A 21,191-nucleotide genomic window follows, 5' to 3' on the forward strand; every position below is an offset into this window, starting at 1 on the left:
CAATACTGGTTCATCTCCTTAGTCCCCTCGGATAGGTCTAGTGGCTAGCGCATGAGGTATTGTCATCATAAGGTATGAGATTCGAATCTCAACAAAGCTGAGATAAATGTCTCCCTTATGTGCTAGTCACTATTCCAAAAACTAATAGCCGTTCATGATTTATCTCCTCCGTATTGACTTTGGGACAAATTGACAGGGGCGCTAAGGCTGCATTTGGTAGGGGGTAATCTGTCTTGTAATATAATCCAGATTACATTACAAGGCTGATTAATTTGTTTGGTTTCATTTTTAACTTGAAATGTAATGTAATCTGGATTACAAAATGTAATGAAATATTGTAATCTGGATTACAAAATAAACATATTGTAATCCGATTACATTACAAGGTCATCGTTTAACAAAAATTTAAATGTCAAATATACCCCTAATCTGTCGCCGTCCATCGTTGCCCGCCGCCGCCACCGCTGGTGGCGACTGACGACAGGTGACCGGCCGGCGGCGGCGGCAGTGGCCGGCGACAGCGGCGACCGCAAACTCCGACAAAGATGTAGCGCCCACACGTAGAGGTCGTAGGATATTTTTGTCATTTTATAATAATACGAATTACATTCGTTATAAAAAATAATGGACACCCAACAAAAGAATATAATTACCCTTGTAATCAAAGATTACATACATTACATTACCAAACGTAGTAATGTAATCAGGATTACATTACATTACATTATAAATTTAATTACATTACAAGCTCAATTACATTACATCCAACCAAACGTAGCATAAGGACAAACATATTTATTTTTTGCCACTAATAAGGGTTCATCTCCCACGGAGATTTTTTTCCAATTTATTTGTCTTTCTCTTACTTCAGTGTCATCAAAATAGATTATTAATGTATTCATATTTTTTTTTTTCTATTAAGGTTCAGAAGTAATGGTTGTTGTTGTTATTACTTTGATATACTTTATGTATTTGTTTGCTTAGTTGAAATATGTATATAACATCATTTTTTTCTCCTGGATCATAAACTGAACTTCAACATGCACTTCATCTTCGCTCGTTAAGTTAGAGTTAATTATTTCTCCCACCCCCTCCTGAGTCCTGGCAGTATTCACCCCTCTCTCCCCTTTTAAATTATCTTAATTTATACCCACTATTCTTTGAAATAATAAGTTATTTTATTTTAACTCCTTTATTTCTATTTTTTCGATTTTATTTAGTTTTGTTTTTTTAATCAATTGTATTTATTTTTTTTATCAATTTTTTCCATTTTTATATTTTATATAATTTTTAACATTTATTCATTTATGATATGAAATAATAGATACACCATTAAATATATCGGGAGCAGAATTTGATAGTTAATATATTATTCTTATTGAATTGGTTCGAGCAGTGGACACCAGAAATGTATTTGATGAACTTTATGCCTTTGAGAATTGTTATCGCATCAAGGTACAATCTTGTTTTGCATATATTTAGTGAGAATGTTATGAGTTGTTTTACTCACTTGCCATTAAAAACTCCAGTTCCAAACTAAGAGCGTCGAGAAATAACTATTGCTTATGTTGGTAATCACTTCGTGTAAGTTTTCTTATACTCTCATTACCCTGTACCACCCATTCTAATGTGATGGTGGCAACATTCATCGTACGAAACTAAAGGATGAGTCACTCGTTATAAGATATGTGTTCATTTATGATACGAAGTAATATGTATACCACCAAACGTATCGAGAGCAGAATTTGGAGGTAATATTGATTAAAATTTGTATTTTTATGTATTTTTTTATATTATTAGATGTACTCTTCATTAGGAAAAAAAATATTTATTCGTAAACTATAAATATGTTTATCATTTCTTGTTAGTATTTTTGTTAGTATTATATATATAATTTTTATTTTGGTCCATATTTGTATGCTTTTAAATTTTTTTATAAATAATAACTCCTAAAATCTACCATAAAAATAAATAAAAATTACAAACATATAATAAAAAATTATTCAAAAAGAATAAATTTGATAAAAAAAATTTATTAACAAAAAAAAATAAAACCAATAAAAACTTAAAAATAAAAGGAGAAGGATATAAGGATAAAAAATCAATGTGGGACCGAGAAGGAAGGGTGTTAGGGGAGTGGGAAAAGTAGTTCTTTGAGCTAGAGCTGCTCGAATAATGAGATATTTAGATAAAAAAATTAGGATTTAAGAAATAAATATTGAAAATGAAATTGATAATATGAGAATAGTAGAGATGAGATATTGAGTCTCATTGTGAATAGATAGGTGTTGGGATGAATGTATGAATTTATAGAAATTGATTAGTATTTAATGTAAGTTTTTTTATTAAACTAGCCAGTTGGTGATTTTAATTTTATTTAAATTTAAATTTGGTAAAAATTATTTTTAATTAAATGAAATACCCATTGAGATTTTTAAAACTTTTTTTAATAAAACGAACAACAACTTTCATGATGAAAAAAATGAAATTAAATAGACAAATAGCCAAATGATTTTTTTTATTTTTTTTAAATTTAATTTAGGGAATATGTGATGAAATACGAGCGTGAATCCTTTGATCTGTAAAACATGAATCAGAGGGTGAATCATTCTCCATCATTGGTGGATAAATTAGAGTCATCATTCTCCACAAATGATGAAGAATGATCCATTTTCTGAATTGTATTTTATCGATCAGAAAATTTGAACTGGTGGAACACAACTATGTACTGCCTCATGTCCCCCCAAGGCACATGTGTTGAACGGACCTACACCGCATCAGTCTAGATTAACAGATTAATAGTATTGAATTTCCGGACTGCCACATCAACCCAAATTATTAATGCACACACATTATTTGGTGACATTAATCACCAAATATGCACCAATACGGCCCTTAGGGCATCCCAACGGAGGTTTTTTTTTTTTTTAAAATTTCTTTCCCTTTCTCTTTCTCTTTCTTTTGTGTCATCAAATAGATTATTAATGTATTTCATTGTTTTTTTTTTTGGTTTAAGTTTCAGCAGTATCATAACTCAGAACCATACTGTTTTGGCTGCACTTAGTAAGTAATAGCAGAGCCATAACTCAGCTTTAGATCTGAATCAGTATAGTTATACGTTTTGAATCTTCCTATAATCCATCCTCTGTATGCTATGGTAATATCAATTTAAGTCTTGATTATACTAACGTTAGTAGTTTAGAAGCTATTTTCTGTTAATAGGCTATAATATCAATAGCCATTGAATATGACAATTATGTGCAAGAGTCCTGGGAGCATATAATTACATATCTTTCAAGGGCTGAGCATTTACAACTTCTTGGAGAGGGTGCACCACCTAATGCTTCATTATTTACAGCGCTGCTAACAGAATCAGAAGACAAATAGATCACAGAAAATATAGTGGGAAGAAGAAAGGAAATGCTCTTCAAAATCCAGCAGTAATGGCTATTGTTCAAGGGGGTACTTATCACAGTGCATCTTTAGGAATCAAGGCTTCAGCTTTGGTTACTCCAGATCAGATTAAAAGTCTTATTTCCAATTTAAAGCTGTTTGACTAGATTGGTAGTTTTGAGCTTAAAGTGGGTCAAGAAATTTTCTCTTGACATATCTTAATTTCTTCAATTAGATAATTAAACTTTTAAATCTGACCTTACTATAATTTTTTACTTATACAGGCATTACATATATTCAGTTGGTTTTCATCCTGCATCTGACATGTTCTTTTTGAATACCTTATTTCAGTCTGATTGTCAGAAAATATTTTAATTGCAATTTTTGTAATGGATTCATTGCGGCAATTGACTATAAAATTTTTGGAGCGAGAAGAGGTTGCTAATTTTAATTTTAAAAATAAGAGATTAAACAACGAGGTTAGCCTCAATGAAAAAATTAAAATGTTTTGTTTTTCATAATTTAAAGATGACATTTATGATATTTAAAAAAATAGATTTTTTTTAATACATTAAACTAATAAGGATAAAATTAAAAATTTATTTGATTTTCATTATTGATGTTGATTCAAAATAAATATTATCAATTAGAAATATATTCATTTCAGAATTTGAGCTAAACACCATAATACAATTCAGAATTTTATTCACCCTCTAATTAAATTCATTACCATTCTAATTAATAAATTTTAATTAAACACCCCCCTTAATCTGTTTTTTTCATTTTTGGCGAGGGCCAAAAAAAAATAAAAATAAAAATAAAAAGCCCAAATCACCCTGAGTGGATTTATAACTTTTAATATGGCATGATAATTTAGAAAAGCTAGGGGGACGTTTGGTACGCGCATTTTTCATTTTTATTTTTTGGAAAATGTGCGTTTTCTGAAAAATAGTGTTTGGTTTGTGTTTTTCGCGTGCGTTTTCTAAAAAATTGGCTATCGTTTTCTTAAAGAATGACAAAAAATTATTTTCTATTTTTTAGAAAATGTACATTTTTCAAAAAATAAAAATGAAAACGGTAAAAACCAAACACACCCTAGATATATTTTTCTCCTCCATTTCCCTACTGTCCCACCGTAAACGTGCGTGATTCAAACATCTGGCGCTAATCTCAACTTAAGTGAAATAACGCATTGAGGGCAAATGGGAATTTGGGTTCGCGGGTCTTAACCGTCTTTTTAAGTCAGCCGCGCGGCAGAGAAACGCGACGCTAGGCTCGCTGCCCTAAGCCACTTCGGTCGATTCGATTTCATCGTCTCCTTGTCGCTTCCGCTGGGGGACGGAAAGCCGAGAACAGCCACAGTATTTGTTTCAGCTCTAATTAGGGTTTTCTCTTATTGCAAGGAATTGGAATTTAGCAGTATGTTTCTTTGGCGTGTTCTAGGTTTTGCCGATCCAGTTTATGTATGAGCTTGCTCTCGATATTGTTTCCCGGGAGATGTTTTTTTTTTTTGAAGAATTATGGGTTTCGCAAAGGAGTTTGCTTTGAGCTTTCTTGGTCGCTCCTAATTAAGGAGAATTCAATAACATGATCTTTGATTATACAAACTGGATTTCTTCTCGTACTAAATTCGGCCGTTTAGTGGAATATCTGTCTGCTGATCTCTTGAAATTTCGATCATCTTGTTTTATATGGATATGTTCTGAGAGGCATCAGCATTTAGTGGCGTTAGTTTCTTTTACCCTCGACAGGTGTTGTTATCGTTACTAATCTCTCATGCTTATTTCTGTTGTTCAGCAGCACTTTTGCGCGAATAACAATCCACTCAAAGGACGATAACCAGTTAGGACTATCAGTCGAGTAGTACCAGCTGCTGTAGCGATTTAACAATCCCTTGAGAATGTCGGAGTTCGTCGACCTAGAGACACAGGATGGAGTGCGGATGACATGGAACACATTCCCGGGCACAAAGCAGGAAGCTTTGAGCTGCGTGATACCAGTTGCCGCTATGTACACTCCTCTAAAACCTATCCCTGATACGCCAGTGTTGCCTTACTCGCCTCTTAGGTGTCGGATCTGTCGCTCCATACTCAACCCTTTCTCTGTTGTTGACTATGTTGCCAAGATTTGGGTATGCCCATTTTGCTTTCAGCGGAATCACTTTCCCCAGCATTATATGTCAATTTCTGAGGAAAACCTCCCTGCTGAGCTTTTTCCTCAGTATACAACCATTGAGTATGCATCCTCCCCAGATACTGGCCCTAAAATGCCTTCAGTGTTCCTCTTTGTTGTTGACACATGTCTGATAGAGGAGGAGATTATGTTCTTGAAGTCTGCCTTGTCGCAGGCCATTGAGCTTTTGCCTGAGAATTCCCTTGTTGGTTTAATCACTTTTGGAACTTATGTACAGGTTGTTACATCTACCTGGTGACTTTCTATCTGGATTTTCAGCTAACTATGGTCCATATAAACTACTCAATTATATCGTATGCAGGTTCATGAATTAGGGTTTGGACATATGCCAAAATCTTACGTGTTTAAGGGATCAAAGGAAATCACTAAGGAGCAGCTCCTGGAGCAAATGTGTTTCTTTGCTGGGAGGCCAAGGCCCAATGTGGGGGTAATTGCAGGGCCTAGGGATGGCCTCTCACCAGAGAGTATTGCTAGATTCCTCTTGCCTGCCTCAGAATGCGAATTTGTCTTGAATTCAGTGAGGTTTCTAATTCTAGTATATTCTATTAAGATCTGTTATCATTTCTTATAAGATTTTAAAATGAAAAAAGGATATGCCATATTCATATATTGGAGGACAGAAGACAAGTCAGCTGTATATATTTCACTGCGATAGCCATCCTCTTTTTACCTATTGAAGTATTAACTTATAAATAGGATTCAGATAGGTAATTTCCTGACTGTTGGCATCTTTAACAATATTTGAAACATATTTAGTTTCAGGTAATCTGTTTTTTTTTAAGACTGTTCTAGAAAGTAGGAGCCTTATTTTAACATGTCAAAATGATATAACAGGAAGCCATCTTGGTCCCAATTAGTTGGGGTCAAGCTACATGAATCTTATCCCTTGTCCAGTGAACAGTTGATCTATATGCAAGACTATGCCTTCAATAACATGCTATACATAGTTATGAGATCTGGAATTTTGGATTTGTTTATTTTGTGGAAATAACATTTTCCTCCCTTCCTCATTTGATGTATTGCTAGATTAATATTTTAGCAGATAAACAATAACGTTGACATACATTTTTTGGTCTATTTGGATGAAGGTACTTGAAGAGCTTCCAAGAGACCCTTGGCCTGTTCCAGCTGACCAACGTGCATCAAGATGTACAAGTACTGCATTAAGTATTGCAGCTAGTTTGTTGGGGCTCTGTGTTCCTGGTTCAGGAGCAAGGATAATGGCTTTTGTTGGTGGCCCATCTACCCAAGGATCAGGATCAGTAAGTCTTATTCATGCTAATTGGCACCAAGACTTTCATAATCTTCTAATTTGGGAGTAGCAGGTCTATAGACTTTTCTTTTGTCAATCTAGATGTTTTGTGCAATTTTTTTTCAAACTATTTTTTTGCTTATAATTGTACCATGTCCATGATATCGTTTTTGCTGTTTCAATGTCTTGATCAATATGGTGAGTTTTTTTTGTTGGAAATAAAAAACCTACCGAAGTTTTAGTTTCTGGTTAGAACATATAGATTTGTCACTGTGCTATGCTAACACTTTGATATGGTTCAATGGGTGTTGAGATAAAGCTTGTTAACCTTGAAAAATAAGATTGACACTTAGATGATCAATAAAGTTACAATTTTGGAGAAACAAACTAAAGAAAAATGTTGCTTGAATTCATCTTACGTGCGCCAAACCATGTTCAATGTTGACACATTACCATACTCATCAACACAATTGACATAGGCAGTGGCATGGGATTGTTACTTGCTTCAATTAGTATAAAATTTTGATAATTTACAAGAATGATACATTTTGACCATGCCATTTGGCATGACATAAGCTTTCAAATCATACAAATAACAACTCACATGTTCCTGTGATTTGAGTGTATGTTGGTGTAACATATCTATAATTCTGCCCAAAAAGTCAAATCTTGACTTTTAATGTTTTTTTTATTTGTGTTAATATTTTGGGAACAGTACAAGGACTGTGTGATGTGAACAAAGCTCATGTAGGAGTAAACCTTTGAGAGGTAAAACTGTTATTTGACAGCCTTTCATAAGGGATATAACTCCTGTACAATTGTGTATTAGTTTATTGTAAACTATTACATTTTGCATAATTTTATTGATAATAATTTAGTATATCAAGTTTGTAATATACATGTCTGATATATTGCCTTTTTGTGCTGTTTATGAATTGCCTTTCTTTTCCTTAAGATTGTGAGTAAACCTGAGAATATCATAATGCTTGCAGATTGTATCAAAGAATCTTTCTGAACCAATTCGTTCTCACAAAGATCTTGATAAAGGAGCTGCTGCACTTTATAATAAAGCCGTCAAATTCTATGAGGCCCTTTCAAAGCAACTTGTTCACCAAGGCCATGTGCTAGATTTGTTTGCTTGTGCACTTGATCAGGTCTGTATTCACCTAATTATTTAAAGCCGTGTCTTTTGGTTTCCACCTAATTATTTGATGTGAGTCATATTGAGCTTGAATAGTGTTGTCAAAGTGTTCAGTGTTTTACTTTTTGCCTTAATGAGCCACTGTTTATACTGCCTCGTTCTTATGTTTTTACTGGATACTTATGTTAAGCCATTTTTTAATTTTCTAATTTTTTTTATCTTGTTTAAATGGGATTAAACATTCAGAGTGTACACTCTCAGACTCTCATTAATATTCAATTCACTGGACCTTTCACGACCTTTTGTTTTAGAGTGAGACTTGTTTTTGTCAGTCATACTTCTAGGGTACAAAATACTACAGCCTATCAGGTAGTAAAGTTGGTATTTATTGGTCCAAGCAAAGATGGTGATGTAGGATGAACAAAAACTCAACTGTTGACGAATGAAGAGGGAAATAATATTATTAAATTGAAAGATAATTTAATACATGCATCCTCATCCCTTTACAGATTGGGAATATGATTAGATCTTTGTGAAAATCCTACTGAATTACTCAAAATTCTACTAAATTTAAATTTAAAAAAAATTAAATAACAGAATTTAAATAAGAAAACATATAAAAAGCCTAATGGCATATTAAAAACTTAATCGTGACTTATTAAAACCTAATTATGTTATTCCTCTTCGCTTAGAAGAAGTCTATTCCTTGAGTAAGGGAGCAAGATGTTCCGTCAAGTCTTGCGACACACATAGTACGAAGTGAACGATTAAGGGTGTCTTTATATAAGATGATTTTGATTCATCTTGTTAAATCTTAGCAAATAAGTTATGTGAGTCATGTGATGTAGTTTCTTTTCTGTGATCCATGTCTTTTGTACTTGAGACTCATTTCTAGTGGACTAAGTATAGTACTTATATGGGGAGCTAGCACATTGCATATCCATAACACACTCATTAATATGGGTCTGCTATAATGCGGGAGGAAGAGTTGCCGCTAAGTGGTCAGAGCACTGCTTGTAGATAAATCAACTAACAAATAACTAAATAAGGAGGTTTTAATGTCCCTTGATAATATGCTAGATCCTATATATTCAAAGCGTGATGTTTAATTCAAGTGGTGAATCAACAATATAAATATTATCCTAATATTGACATGCATTATTCTTAAAAAAACTCTCAACTGATTCACAAAGGTGAAAAGTGGTAGAGAGGGAAATAGTTGGTAATACAACTAAATTGTTCGGATAATGAGTTTGACCATTATAGAGAGTTTGACTCAGAACGACATTGTTAAATGGACTTTTACTTGTAGAAGGTTTTACAAAACTATTGTAAGCAAACTCCGCAATGAGTAAGATAGAATCCCAAATTTCTATTTTTCCCCTACTTGACATTTAAATAGACGAAAAATCATGCCGCCAAAGACTCAACTCTTGATTCATGAATAATATTATTAAATAACTCAATTCAAGGTTGAAAGTATGACTAGGAATGCTGATTTCACTGTCAATATGGGCAGTAATTGCGGTATGTACTTGGCGATACAGTATGACATGCCAAATATATGAGATAAAAATGATCTATCATTTTGACTTTTTGTTGTGTTGCATTATGTGTAGGCAATATAAATAAGTACATGAAAAGTTGGATAGACCTTGTGAATAGATGTAATAACTTTTGTTCTTATAATGATTTATGTAATCTTACTAACACCAAAAAACATTGGCAGGATAAATAGGTATGTGCATACTGAGATGCGCATGACCTGAATGTTTAATACTCTTAAAACTTCTATTGGTTTATTGTAGTGTTTGAAACTATGGATGTGTTAACGCAATGTATTCCTTTAGATATTGTTTGTTTTCTTTGCCAACCTTGGCCATCCAAAGTCTTATTTATAGTGAAATATTGGAATTGTGGACCATTTTTATATCTTTATGTTAATCACAAAGTGTCTTTTTAGGTTGGTGTGGCAGAACTTAAAGTTGTAGTTGAGAGAACAGGAGGTATTGTTGTTCTAGCAGAGAGTTTTGGACACTCTGTTTTTAAGGATTCACTTCGACGAATTTTTCAGTCAACTGATTATGATCTTGGTTTAGCATTCAAGTAAGGTTTCTCTCTGAAAAATGCATCTTATGATTGTAGTCTTATTTTTGCCTAATAACCCCATCCTCTTCGTCTTTTTGTGAATTTGAAGTAATTTATTTTATGCACTTCATAAAATAATCTCAGTTAACATCACTCCTGATTTTTTTTTTTGGTGTCCCTTCTGGAACATTTTCACAGCGGTGTGTTCGAAGTTAATTGCTCAAAGGATGTAAAAGTTCAGGGTATCATAGGTCCCTGTGCTTCTCTTGAAAAAGTGGGTTGATTGTAATGCTACCTTTATATCATTGCTTAGTTATTAATTTAATGGTAGTTCTTTGATTTTGCCAGAAAGGGCCTCTTTGTGCAGAGACGGTTGTTGGTCAGGGGAACACAACTGCTTGGAAGATGTGTGGACTTGATAAAAAGACATCATTATGTCTGATATTTGAGATAGCCAGGAAAGATGGTCCAGAATCAATCTCTCAACATACGAGCAACCAATTCTACTTCCAATTTTTGACATAGTATGGGCAATCCTTAGATTCTTTTTTTCTCATTGTCTCACTACCGGCAACCAGGGGCTATGTTGATTTCGTTACACATTATTTTTGCAGTTATCAACATAGTGATGGTCAAATGAGATTACGAGTGACTACTCTGTCTAGAAGATGGGTAACTGGTTCTGCTGATGTGCAGGTAAACCAATCATGGTTACTAGCAATGATGATTAAAAGATACTGTGTTTATAGAATGATTAGCTGTAGATTCAATAAACAATAAATAAGAGAAAATGGATTAGACATTGTTGAAAGGAAACTTATTGAAGGTAAGATGTGTCATGGGAGACTAAAGAAATTTCTACTTAAAGTTACTAAAGTCGACTTAAAATCTCTGATATTACTAGCGATGTATCCAACCCAGTAGTTGACCCCAAATAATCGTGGTCACAAGCTCTTGTTTACTGAATGGCTTAAAGTTAATGGTTGTCGAAGGAGAACTATATATATATATTTGTTATGTTGCGGACCGATCGTGCGCGATGCAGCTGCACGACTGAGTGAGGTGGGGCACCCAGAAGCCATTTGGGCTCCCTGAGTGACGCCTTGCCTCACTTTGTCGCGTAGCAGCGTCGCACAAGCAAGGTGCACAACATATCAAACCTCTCTCTCTCTCTCTATACACAAGTTCTGTATCTGTTTTAATACATTGCTAAGCCACCATCTCTATCTTCTGTAGGATTTGCTTGCTGGTTTTGATCAAGAAGCTGCTGCTGCAGTCATGGCACGTTTAGTTTCTCTTAAGATGGAAATAGAGGTATTTTACATAGTTAATTGCATTTAAGCAACTAATAATGAATTTAATTTAAGTTAGCTTTTGCCTAAAATTATGATACCTATCACTCCCATTGTATTTATTTGGTAGCTTTCTCCATTGAATCGTTGAAATTTATATATTAAAGTTAGGTTATGCTAAGGAATTGCCAGTTTTGCACTTGCTAAGTAAAGAGATCATACTATAAAACATTATCAAACCATATGGGCTGCAAAAATGCATTGAGGGCAGTGATGTGGATTGTAAACTAATTAAAGCAAAGATTCCACTCAATCTTTCATGAACAGTGTCACACTCCAAATATCATATCCCCCCTTCATTATTGTAAACGTCCTCTTCAGGTGACATTATCTTAGTATTCTCATCCTGGATAATGACCTTGAGCAGTTCAGATGCACTATCTCTGTCCTCATCCCCTGACACTCAAGCTGCTCATACTAACAGCTGAACTGTTCATGCTGCCACTTTATGATTAAGAAGAGAAAGGTAGTAGTACCAATGCTCTGTCATGAAGATCTTTTGTTTCCTAACTTCTTCTACATCCTCTGCCCTGTGTGCTTGCACATTCAAGCAAACTTGACAATGGACAACTTTGCTGTAGCAGTGGAAAAGTACAAGAACCAACAAAATTTTCCCTCACGGCTATTGGTCCTTGTTCTGCTCATGCACCATCATTACACAAATGGGTCTTTAGCTCCTATAATTAAGATTTCATTGAAGTTGTCACTTCATGTCATCACAGGTATCACCAGAAATCATCTCATCCATCCATCAACTGCTTAAAGTTGCTTCTGCCATATATCTGATCTATCTTCTATAGATCCTTCTTTGTCTCCCATTCAGCATGATCTCATAGGTCAAATGCTTGGAAATCACAATTTCTTTCTTGTGGATCTTCAGCCTTATTGCATAGAAAGTGCGTGAAAAATTTAAACTCACACAACAGTTTGCATCTTCCTAATTGTTGATTGCTTGCGGCAATCCCCATTGCCCATTACATGCTAAGTGCCCCAAGCCCAACTCCTTAATCAAGCCCTAGCTTATGTTCAGCCACTCATCGTCAAGTAGGGCCCATATTTGGGAAAAAAAAGAATGGCTGAAAATCTCTTCGGCAGCTTTGGAAAAATAGACAAGATTCAAAAAGGAAAAAAGGAAATACATTTATTGATCTAATTATCTTTATTTTAGAAAGGGAGCAAGATATTTCTTTTTAAGAAGGGAATATGTTAAAAAAGGAAAGGTAGAAGCAGCGTACTTTGTAGACCTACATTGAAATTATGGGATTTTGTCCTTTATTTTTCTAGCAAGCTAGATGCTTATTTTGGTATCTATGCTCTACCTTGAAGGGTGTGTAAAAATTTAGTTTAGTCCCCACCTTGGTTGTTTAGCTATTAGGTATTATTTTCAGCTCTTATGTACCTAGATGTAATAGGTCCTTTTCCATTGAATAATATCTATCATATTCTAGTAATTGTCACTTTATTACTAAGTTGGAACATTCAGCTTTTAATCTGAGAAAAAAATATAGAGCAATATTATATTTGTTGTTTTCATGAAATATCCTTTTTAGTTACTCTCTTATATGTTTTCTTTTTCCAATTTCACTACCTTGATTCTCTTAAGTATTTTCAAATGCTTAGATTAAACAACATAAGGCCGTGCCCTACTTTATGGTTGCCTTATCGGTTTGCTTTCTTCATTTGATGGTTGTTACTACAACTTTGTATTACTTCTTGTTTTTGTAAGGATGATTTTGATCCAATAAGGTGGCTTGATCGATCGCTGATCCGATTATGTTCCAAGTTTGGGGATTACCAGAAAGACAGCCCTTCCTCTTTTAGTTTGTCTCCACGTTTATCGATATTTCCTCAGTTTATGTTTCATTTGAGGCGTTCACAATTTGTGCAGGCAAGACCATTTCTTTAGGCAATGCGCTGTGTTATTTTTTTTGCAATTAATTACTCTTTCCTAGTAATGGTGTTTCATGCAGGTCTTTAACAATAGCCCTGATGAGACAGCATACTACAGGATGATTCTCAACCGAGAGAATGTTGCAAATGCAGTTGTCATGATCCAACCATCACTGATTTCTTACTCCTTTCATTCTTCCCCTGAACCAGTTCTTCTGGATGTAACTGCAATTGCTGCCGACAGGATCCTTCTTCTGGATTCATATTTTAGTGTAGTTGTATTTCATGGAGCAAGCATTGCACAATGGCGAAATTCTGGCTACCAAAATCAACCTGAACATGAGGTTATATATAGCTACTGCTGCTTGAGATTTAGTTTTGATTGCCTTCTTGTACCCTCTAGGATTCAGCATGAAAAACATACTTTTTAGAATTTTATTCATTAATAATTACTTTTAGAAAAACTAATGATGATCTATACCTGTTTCCTTTTCCATTACTTCTTGAACAGGTGTGTATTTGCTTGTTAGAGATCTGTGATTTCTAGAATACAATAATTTGACATCTCATCCTTTCTTCACAAAGCATAGGAATTGTATAAGGTTTAGCTTTTTTCCTTGATCACGTGAAACAATGCAAGCTTTGGCAACATTGTCAGTTTGTCACCAGTAAGATGTTGCTCCTTTTTAACTAAGGTTAGTCCCGGTGCATGAAGCTCCTGACATGCGGGGTCCGGGAAAGGATCCATTGTACACAACCTTACCCTGCTTTTTGCATGAGGCTGCTTCCAGGATTCGAACCCGTGACCTTTAGGTCACAAAGCAACAACTTTACCGTTGTACCAAGCTCCCCTTCTTTGTAACTAAGGTTAGTGATGAGGCTAATTTCGTGTACCTGTGATTAGCCCTGTATTGGTTGGATCTTAATCTAGTTAGGTTACTCAATTTTTGCCCAAACTGCAGTTGGCAGGTTTTGAACATTCTAATTATCTTGACTAATTGTTGTCCATATTATTTCTTGGTTTCCTACTCTGATTACCTTTTTGAAGCTTGTCCCTCTTATTTGTTTCGAGATATAAAATTAATTATGTGATTAATGTACTACATTGTCACTCTTGCTTGTATGATCTATAAGTATAAGGATTCACAAACTTTATGCACTACATTGAGTTGCCCACAGTACTATCTTGCATCTCATTTTCCTGATATGGATTTACTGGCAGGCTCCATCTACTAGGTCCTTAGATCCAAACATTATATGCACTCATCTATCCTCATTCCATGTAGTCGAACAAATAACAATTTCAACAGAAAACTGAGGATATATGGATTCAACATTCAAGGATCCACCAATAGACCCAAACTCCTAGGATGATTGAATGACATCCAGTTCATGGTTAGTTAACTAGCCTGCCTCTACTACTTGATTCTTTCAATCTCGATTTGAGTTAGTGTATTAATACACGTACAGGATCATGGATTTATCATGTAGTAATCTGCGATATGGCAAACTTATTGCTTGTCATTGTTTTTATTTTTCTTCCTCCTTTTTGCTGGGTTTAGTCTTTGGTATTTGGTAATTGATTTAACAAATCATGACTTAAGCTAGCTATTTGTTATGTTACAAATTCTGACCGAGTGAAAAAAACAAATCATCACTATGTTAGCAGCAAACATACATAGGTCAAATCTGTTTTAGAAAAAAAGGATAATTGTTAGAGATGCAAGCCATTAGCATTTACTTGCAACAAATGGACTTCTCATGTTTTGGAACATTTGCTGTGAAATTTCAAACAATAGAATACACTTCGAGCTTGTAAAAACAAATTATTTTGATTCATCTTGATGCAACTAGTAACTGATGTGATGGGAGTATCAATTGGTTCATGGGATGTTCACAATTTAAAAAAAAAAATTGGGAAAAAAAATTAAGAATGCTGCTTCTACTAAAGTGCACAAACATCGCGATTGAAACTATTATGGATATATCCTTATTATGGAATTTGGCTATCAGGCAAATCAAAATTATAGGGGATGGTCCATAAATAAGACAATAGATGAAGCAATATTTACTAGTTTGAGGCTGTAAAAGGGAAAAAATCTTTTAAGAAGCTTTAGAATGTGGAGAAAAGGCAGTATGCACTGGTCTTTATTTTACCATTTACAAATCAGCAAATCATATTTGGTTGATCTCTGGTAAATACCAAAATCATGGTCATGATCTATGCACCTCACCTCTGCATTATGTAGTAGCATTACAGATAAAAGTTATTAGATATTTATCCTGCTTCTCCAGCTTCTTCTTGTGTGTTCTTGCTTTTATATAATTAATCTGGATGCTGCCATGCTTTGTGTGAATGCTGAATATAAACATCAATTGACTTGATGAAATGGTGCTTTTATCCACCAGGGTTAATTTTCATTTTTTTCTATTTATTTAATGCTAACCTCATTTAGATGATCGCAGATTGTGCTTGTTTGATCTTAATGACACGTATTTTGTGCAGACATTTGCTTATTTGCTTAAAGCTCCACGTGAGGAAGCAGATGCAATAATGAAAGAGCGATTTCCTGTTCCTCGTTTAGTTGTTTGTGACCAGCATGGCTCTCAGGTTACTTTCCTTTCTCTCCTAGAGTCAGCATCATTGAAAATTTAAAATCCAAAATAAAATGGTTTTCTTTCTTTTGTGGAAATGTGGAATACTTATTACGTCCATATCATCTGACAGTATGTCAAGTGACATGAACTGTCTTTAGTAGTTAATATTTTAAAGGAAAGCAGCTTGGGCAGGATGGTTATACTTTGAACAATGATTGAATAGAGGTGAAGAAATCTCACTATTTATTTGGATTGCAGTGAAGGAAAACTCCTCTTTTTGCTGATTATCCTTGTTGTGTCTTCATGAGCCAAGACCAAATGCATTGTCTAGAACTGAGATATGAGTTGCAAATTTTGGTTGATCCATGCCACCATATACTGATTCCTACCTATTATGATTGATTTCAGCTGAGAAAATTCATGAAACTAGTAGTATGTTGCACAGCATGCATGCCATTTCTAATACTCCACAAATCTTACATTTGTCAACATATTGGACAAAAGAGACTCATAACGTCAATTTATTTTAATCCGTGTATTGCATTCATGAGAATTCTAATAACAACCAAGCCTTATCCCACTAGATGGATTAGCAAGCTCATTACTTGAGAACTACCATAACTTAAATTCCTAGGAAATAGTTGCAATCTCATTACTTGTTTCTAGATCATTAAATTATTTTTGTTGCATCTTAGAAAGGAAGCCTTGGCGTAATAGTAAAGTTTCTGCCATATGACCTTGTTGTCAAGGGTTTAGGGTTGTAGAAACAACCTTTTGCAATCCCGGTAAGGTTGTGTACAATAGATACAATGTAGTCTGATCCTTCCCGGGACGTTGCATTGGCAGGAACTTCGTGCACCGAATTGTCCATAGAATACTCTGGTGCTATTTTCAAGCTTTGAACTGACAATGCCTGAATTTGTGGAAGTCATCAAAGTTAAATGAATGAATGCATATCTTCTAACGCTATCCAACTGATGGTGACTGATTAGATGAATAAATCCTTATTATTTCAGGCTCGTTTCCTTTTGGTGAAACTGAACCCATCCGTCACATACAACTCCAACAATCCTCCCCCACCTGGTGGAGATATCTTATTCACAGATGATGTTAGCCTTGAAGTCTTCCTTGATCATCTTCAGCGACTTGCAGTTCAGTAATGTTGACTGTATGCAGCGTTAAAATTGTCTCAATTGCATGCCTGATTCATTGTACAGTAGGAAAAGTCACATGGTTAGTTCCTAGTAAGCTCGAGTGTATTGCCTGTCTTGTTTGCCTATTGATTTGGTTAATTACATGTAAAGATTTGTATCCCAATATTATGCTCCCTTCCATCTTACACTTGTCTTTTAAATGTAATTTGATACGGCAAGTACCCTGTTTAGTTCCAATATTCTAATCTTTGCTGGCTGCTGAACAGATAGAGCTCATCTTTTTGTTTTATTGGTTTTTATGTACCTCGAGCAATCTCTGCAATTTCTAACCATCCCCCATTACTTGGTCGTATAGTTTAGCCCCAGGTTCATTTGACTCTATGTAAGAAAGGTGCCCCCCAACACTGCTTCTCATATGTCAAGGTCAGGTCAATATGCCGCCTTGATTGAACAGGAAACATTGTAAATCATGTAGTTGGGAATGATCCCGGAGAATTTAGATGAAACAGAAAACCAGTGAAAACAAAAAGTATAGAAGTTCTGTCTGAAGGACAAGCGAAAATGTCACTGTTCCTGCTGCTTGCTTTTATTTTCCCTAAAGGGATATTGCCCTCAAATGTCACTCCTTTTTTTTTAGCTACATAAATTTATCACCTTTATATATATATATGTGTCCAAGTAGCTTTTAGAGGTTTTACGAATTAAAAGGGCACTTTTCATAATTTCCGACTATTTGAAGGCGCTGCCAACTGCAAAATTATCAGGACAAATTTAGGCCAACGAAACTGGACATTGTCACTGCAATGTAGCCCTCGTCACATCTCTCAAATTCTTTTAATCAGATGACAATTCGAGCGAGGTTGAAGCCGTCTGCATGTTTATCCATCCTCCTTATGCCTTGACTAAACCACGACACGTCACACCACCGTGGGCCAAACGTGGCGGCTGTCCAAATCTGATCGGATAGCAGGGAATCTCCATGGAAAGCAACCAAGAAAAGCGATAAAAACCCAAAGGAGATAAATCTCAATTTCCGTAATCCGTTTGAGGTCGGTAACATACGTTCCATCAACGTTACAGACATTCCGCGCCCGCTGCATGTTCTATTTTCCTCCCTCTCTCAATCCACCATCAAAGCATGTCGACGACAATTAGCATGCGGTCCATGTCATGCTCCACCTCCCCCCGCGGCATCGCCGCCGTCATCGGCGTCGGCCCCAAGCTCGGCCGCTCCGTCGCCAGCAAGTTCGCTCACGAAGGCTACACCGTCGCCATTCTGGCCCGCGACCTCGGCACGCACCCAGACCCACCCATCCATCGATCGATTCTAGCTCCTCTTTCTACTTTCCGAATTAATTATAATAGTGTAAATCTTCTCAATTTGTCTAGGTAAGCTATCTGCGTTGGCGGAGGAGATCGCCTGCGAGGCGAAGGCGCAGGTGTTTGCCATCCGCATCGACTGTTCCGACTCCAAGTCGGTCCGCGAGGCCTTCGAGGTGGTGCTCTCCCTCGGCTTCCTCGAAGTGCTGGTGTTCAATGCATGCGAGCCGCCCGTCTCCAGCCCACCCATCAGTTTCACGGCCGTCACCGCCCAATCCTTCGAGCGCTCCCTCTCCGTCTCCGCTGTCGGAGCCTTCCACTGCGCCCAACATGTACCGAAACTTATTCATCATTTTCACTCATGTGCGTATGCAGCTTAATTATCTGCTGGCTCGATATCAACTATAGGTGATTCCCGGCATGGTGGAGAGGCGCAGAGGCACCATAATCTTCACCGGTTCTTCCGCCTCGCTTATTGGATTTGCAGGCTACTGCGAGCTAAGTAAGATTAATTAGCAACCTCACCGTGCTAAAAGCTTATAAGAGGGCGTTAATTGATTAATTACATAAATGGTGTTGCAGGCTGTGGTAAATTTGCTCTGAGGGGATTGTCTCAATGCCTTGCGAGAGAGTTCCAATCGTCTGGAATTCACGTCACGCATGTCATCATCGACGGGGTTATTGGTTCTCCAAGGTCAGCAGTGGATAAGATTTTACATCGAATCAATTCTTTGATCTTCCTGTTTTTTGCATATATTTTTTTTTTCTGAATGCATGTAATATAATAGATCGTCAATTGGAGAACAGAACACAACGTTGGATCCAGATGCATTAGCACAAACTTACTGGCACATCCATACGCAGAAGAAGGGCGCATGGACGCAGGAGATCGACCTGCGAGCGTCCGTTGACAGGCCTCTGTAGGTTACATGATTCATCATCATTTATCCATTTATTGTTACCTGCAAAAGAAAAATGGTTAATATTATGATTCTTTGAATCTATGTACCAATCATTGCTGGGCCCATGGGATAATATGAGTGCAGGAAAGGAGACAACATGGAAAATGTGGAGTGTATGGATGTGAGGGACGAGTCGTGTCATTGCCGAGTGCACATGAAGTGTACTGGGGAACGTATGTCGTGTAGTGAACTAGTGATTTTGTTTTTACCAGGGTGCTTGTGGTTAGATTTTAGAATTGTCACTGAAGATTAACGTGTGAATGTACATAAATTATGCTTTAAATTTATCTCACAATGAAAAAGCTATCTTATCTTCAAAATTAATATCTAAAATTATCATTTATAATTGCTAAAAATTAACTTGTGAGTATGCATAAATTATGCTATAAATTTATTACAATGAAAAAGTTATCTATCTTCAAAGATAATAGGGAAAATTTACATGTAATCCTTATTAAAAAAAAATATTTTCACTTTCTAACCCAACATATTTACCTAATTATCCTTGATATTTTACATATAAAAAAATTTAAAAATGAATATAATTTCTAACATTAAATTAGAATTTAGTATATTTTCTATCAAATTGAACACGATTTTTTTCCCATCTAAATTGAATGAAAAATATACTAATTTTTTTTTAAATGGTACTCAATTAGATAAAAAATATACTAGATTTTCTTTAAATAATGCTAAATTGAAGAAGAATTATATTAAGTAGGAAAAAAAATCGTGCTCAGTTTAAAAGAAAATATACTCAATTCTATTTTAAAATGCTGAATTTAATAGAAATTATATTTATTTTTAGATTATTTGTACCTAAAAATATGAGGGACAATTTTAATAGAAAATATACTCAATTCTAATATAAAGTGCTGACTTTAAGAGAAATTATACTCATTTTAGTATATTTTTTATCAAATTGAACACGAATCCTTTTCCACCTCAATTGGATAGAAAATATACTAAATTTTCTTTAAATAATACTCAATTAAATAAAAAATATACTAGATATTTTTTTTAAAATGATGCTGAATTTAGGAAGAATTATATTAAAACAGGAATAAAATCACATTCAATTTAATAGAAAATATACTTGATTCTAGTGTAAAATGCTGATTTTAAGAGAAATTATACTTATTTTTAGATCTTTTATAGTTATACAATTGAGAGGCAATTAGCTAATAATATTTATATGAGGGAATTGAAATAAATAAAATTTGACATGTAGAGATTGAAAATAATTTTTTTTGTGATTGAGACGGTATGTAAAATTAAAATTATGATTAAAAATTATTATCTACTTTACCGAAGATAATAAGACAATTTAAAAATGTCATTTATAATCACTAAAGATTCTTATCATTTACCCTCATATTAGTTGGCAAAACTAGTTCAGCTGCTAGATACAATCAAATCAATAATACAAATTTGCGTGCCCAGAGGACTAACTAGAAGAAGGAAAAAAAAAGTGCGATACAGCATTATCTTTTTTTGCTAGTAGCACTATCAATCATTTATACTTTATGAGTGAAAAGGAAATGGGTCGGCAATGAGGGATATTATTTTCATTCTGAGCAGAACTAATGGGAGTGTCTGCAATAATCAAATTATTGCTACACAGAATCTATTAAAAAAAAAAAAAGCGGGTAATGCTTGAGCGGGTGGCAAGAACAGTTCACATAGTACCCAAGGGGAACCACGCATAACACGTAACATTGGTGCCAACAAACAAAACCATAAAAAAATAGTTGAGATAGTGATAAATCCATCCAAAAAACATTAACTTTTCACGTCTAAAACGGATATGCTAGAATAAAAAGATACATTCAACTGAGTGCATGTAAG

The 21,191-nt window shown here is 35.0% G+C and overlaps 2 protein-coding genes across 7 annotated transcripts; both read left to right on the plus strand.

Moving 5' to 3' along the window:
- Positions 1 to 4,603: 4,603 nt before the first annotated feature.
- Positions 4,604 to 17,306, plus strand: LOC121967697 (protein transport protein SEC23-like). Of its 5 annotated transcripts, none has more exons than XM_042518082.1 (14): positions 4,604 to 4,754; positions 5,191 to 5,803; positions 5,888 to 6,103; positions 6,675 to 6,848; positions 7,831 to 7,992; positions 9,943 to 10,085; positions 10,266 to 10,341; positions 10,416 to 10,591; positions 10,682 to 10,763; positions 11,304 to 11,381; positions 13,146 to 13,307; positions 13,390 to 13,653; positions 15,816 to 15,920; positions 16,924 to 17,306. In XM_042518082.1, exons 2-14 carry the CDS (start codon positions 5,294 to 5,296, stop codon positions 17,065 to 17,067), a joined length of 2,292 nt encoding a protein of 763 aa, XP_042374016.1. In that variant the 5' UTR covers positions 4,604 to 4,754; positions 5,191 to 5,293; the 3' UTR covers positions 17,068 to 17,306. The 5 variants fall into 5 exon arrangements, with proteins under 5 accessions (XP_042374016.1, XP_042374021.1, XP_042374020.1 ...); XM_042518087.1 differs by having other exon boundaries at positions 4,617 to 4,754; positions 5,194 to 5,803; XM_042518086.1 differs by having other exon boundaries at positions 4,645 to 4,856.
- Positions 17,307 to 18,102: 796 nt separating this feature from the next.
- LOC121968616 (3-oxoacyl-[acyl-carrier-protein] reductase FabG-like) lies at positions 18,103 to 19,596 on the plus strand. 2 transcript variants are annotated; one of them, XM_042518931.1, is made up of 5 exons: positions 18,103 to 18,353; positions 18,451 to 18,713; positions 18,790 to 18,883; positions 18,964 to 19,075; positions 19,170 to 19,596. In XM_042518931.1, the coding sequence occupies exons 1-5, from the start codon at positions 18,200 to 18,202 to the stop codon at positions 19,303 to 19,305; spliced, it is 759 nt and encodes a 252-aa protein (XP_042374865.1). In that variant the 5' UTR covers positions 18,103 to 18,199; the 3' UTR covers positions 19,306 to 19,596. The 2 variants fall into 2 exon arrangements, with proteins under 2 accessions (XP_042374865.1, XP_042374866.1); XM_042518932.1 differs by having other exon boundaries at positions 19,189 to 19,596.
- Positions 19,597 to 21,191: the final 1,595 nt, after the last annotated feature.

Source organism: Zingiber officinale, chromosome 3B (genome assembly GCF_018446385.1).
Source record: "Zingiber officinale cultivar Zhangliang chromosome 3B, Zo_v1.1, whole genome shotgun sequence".
Lineage (NCBI taxonomy): Eukaryota > Viridiplantae > Streptophyta > Magnoliopsida > Zingiberales > Zingiberaceae > Zingiber > Zingiber officinale.

Bases quoted from the DNA above. Each gene is read 5' to 3' on its own strand.
- LOC121967697 (XM_042518082.1), top strand. From the start codon at position 5,294: ATGTCGGAGTTCGTCGACCTAGAGACACAGGATGGAGTGCGGATGACA. The intron at 10,764-11,303 runs GTAAACCAATCA...TATCTTCTGTAG, and splicing joins CTGGTTCTGCTGATGTGCAG to GATTTGCTTGCTGGTTTTGA. The intron at 13,308-13,389 runs GCAAGACCATTT...TGTTTCATGCAG, and splicing joins GGCGTTCACAATTTGTGCAG to GTCTTTAACAATAGCCCTGA.
- LOC121968616 (XM_042518931.1), top strand. From the start codon at position 18,200: ATGTCGACGACAATTAGCATGCGGTCCATGTCATGCTCCACCTCCCCC. The intron at 18,714-18,789 runs GTACCGAAACTT...TATCAACTATAG, and splicing joins CCTTCCACTGCGCCCAACAT to GTGATTCCCGGCATGGTGGA. The intron at 19,076-19,169 runs GTCAGCAGTGGA...GTAATATAATAG, and splicing joins GGGGTTATTGGTTCTCCAAG to ATCGTCAATTGGAGAACAGA.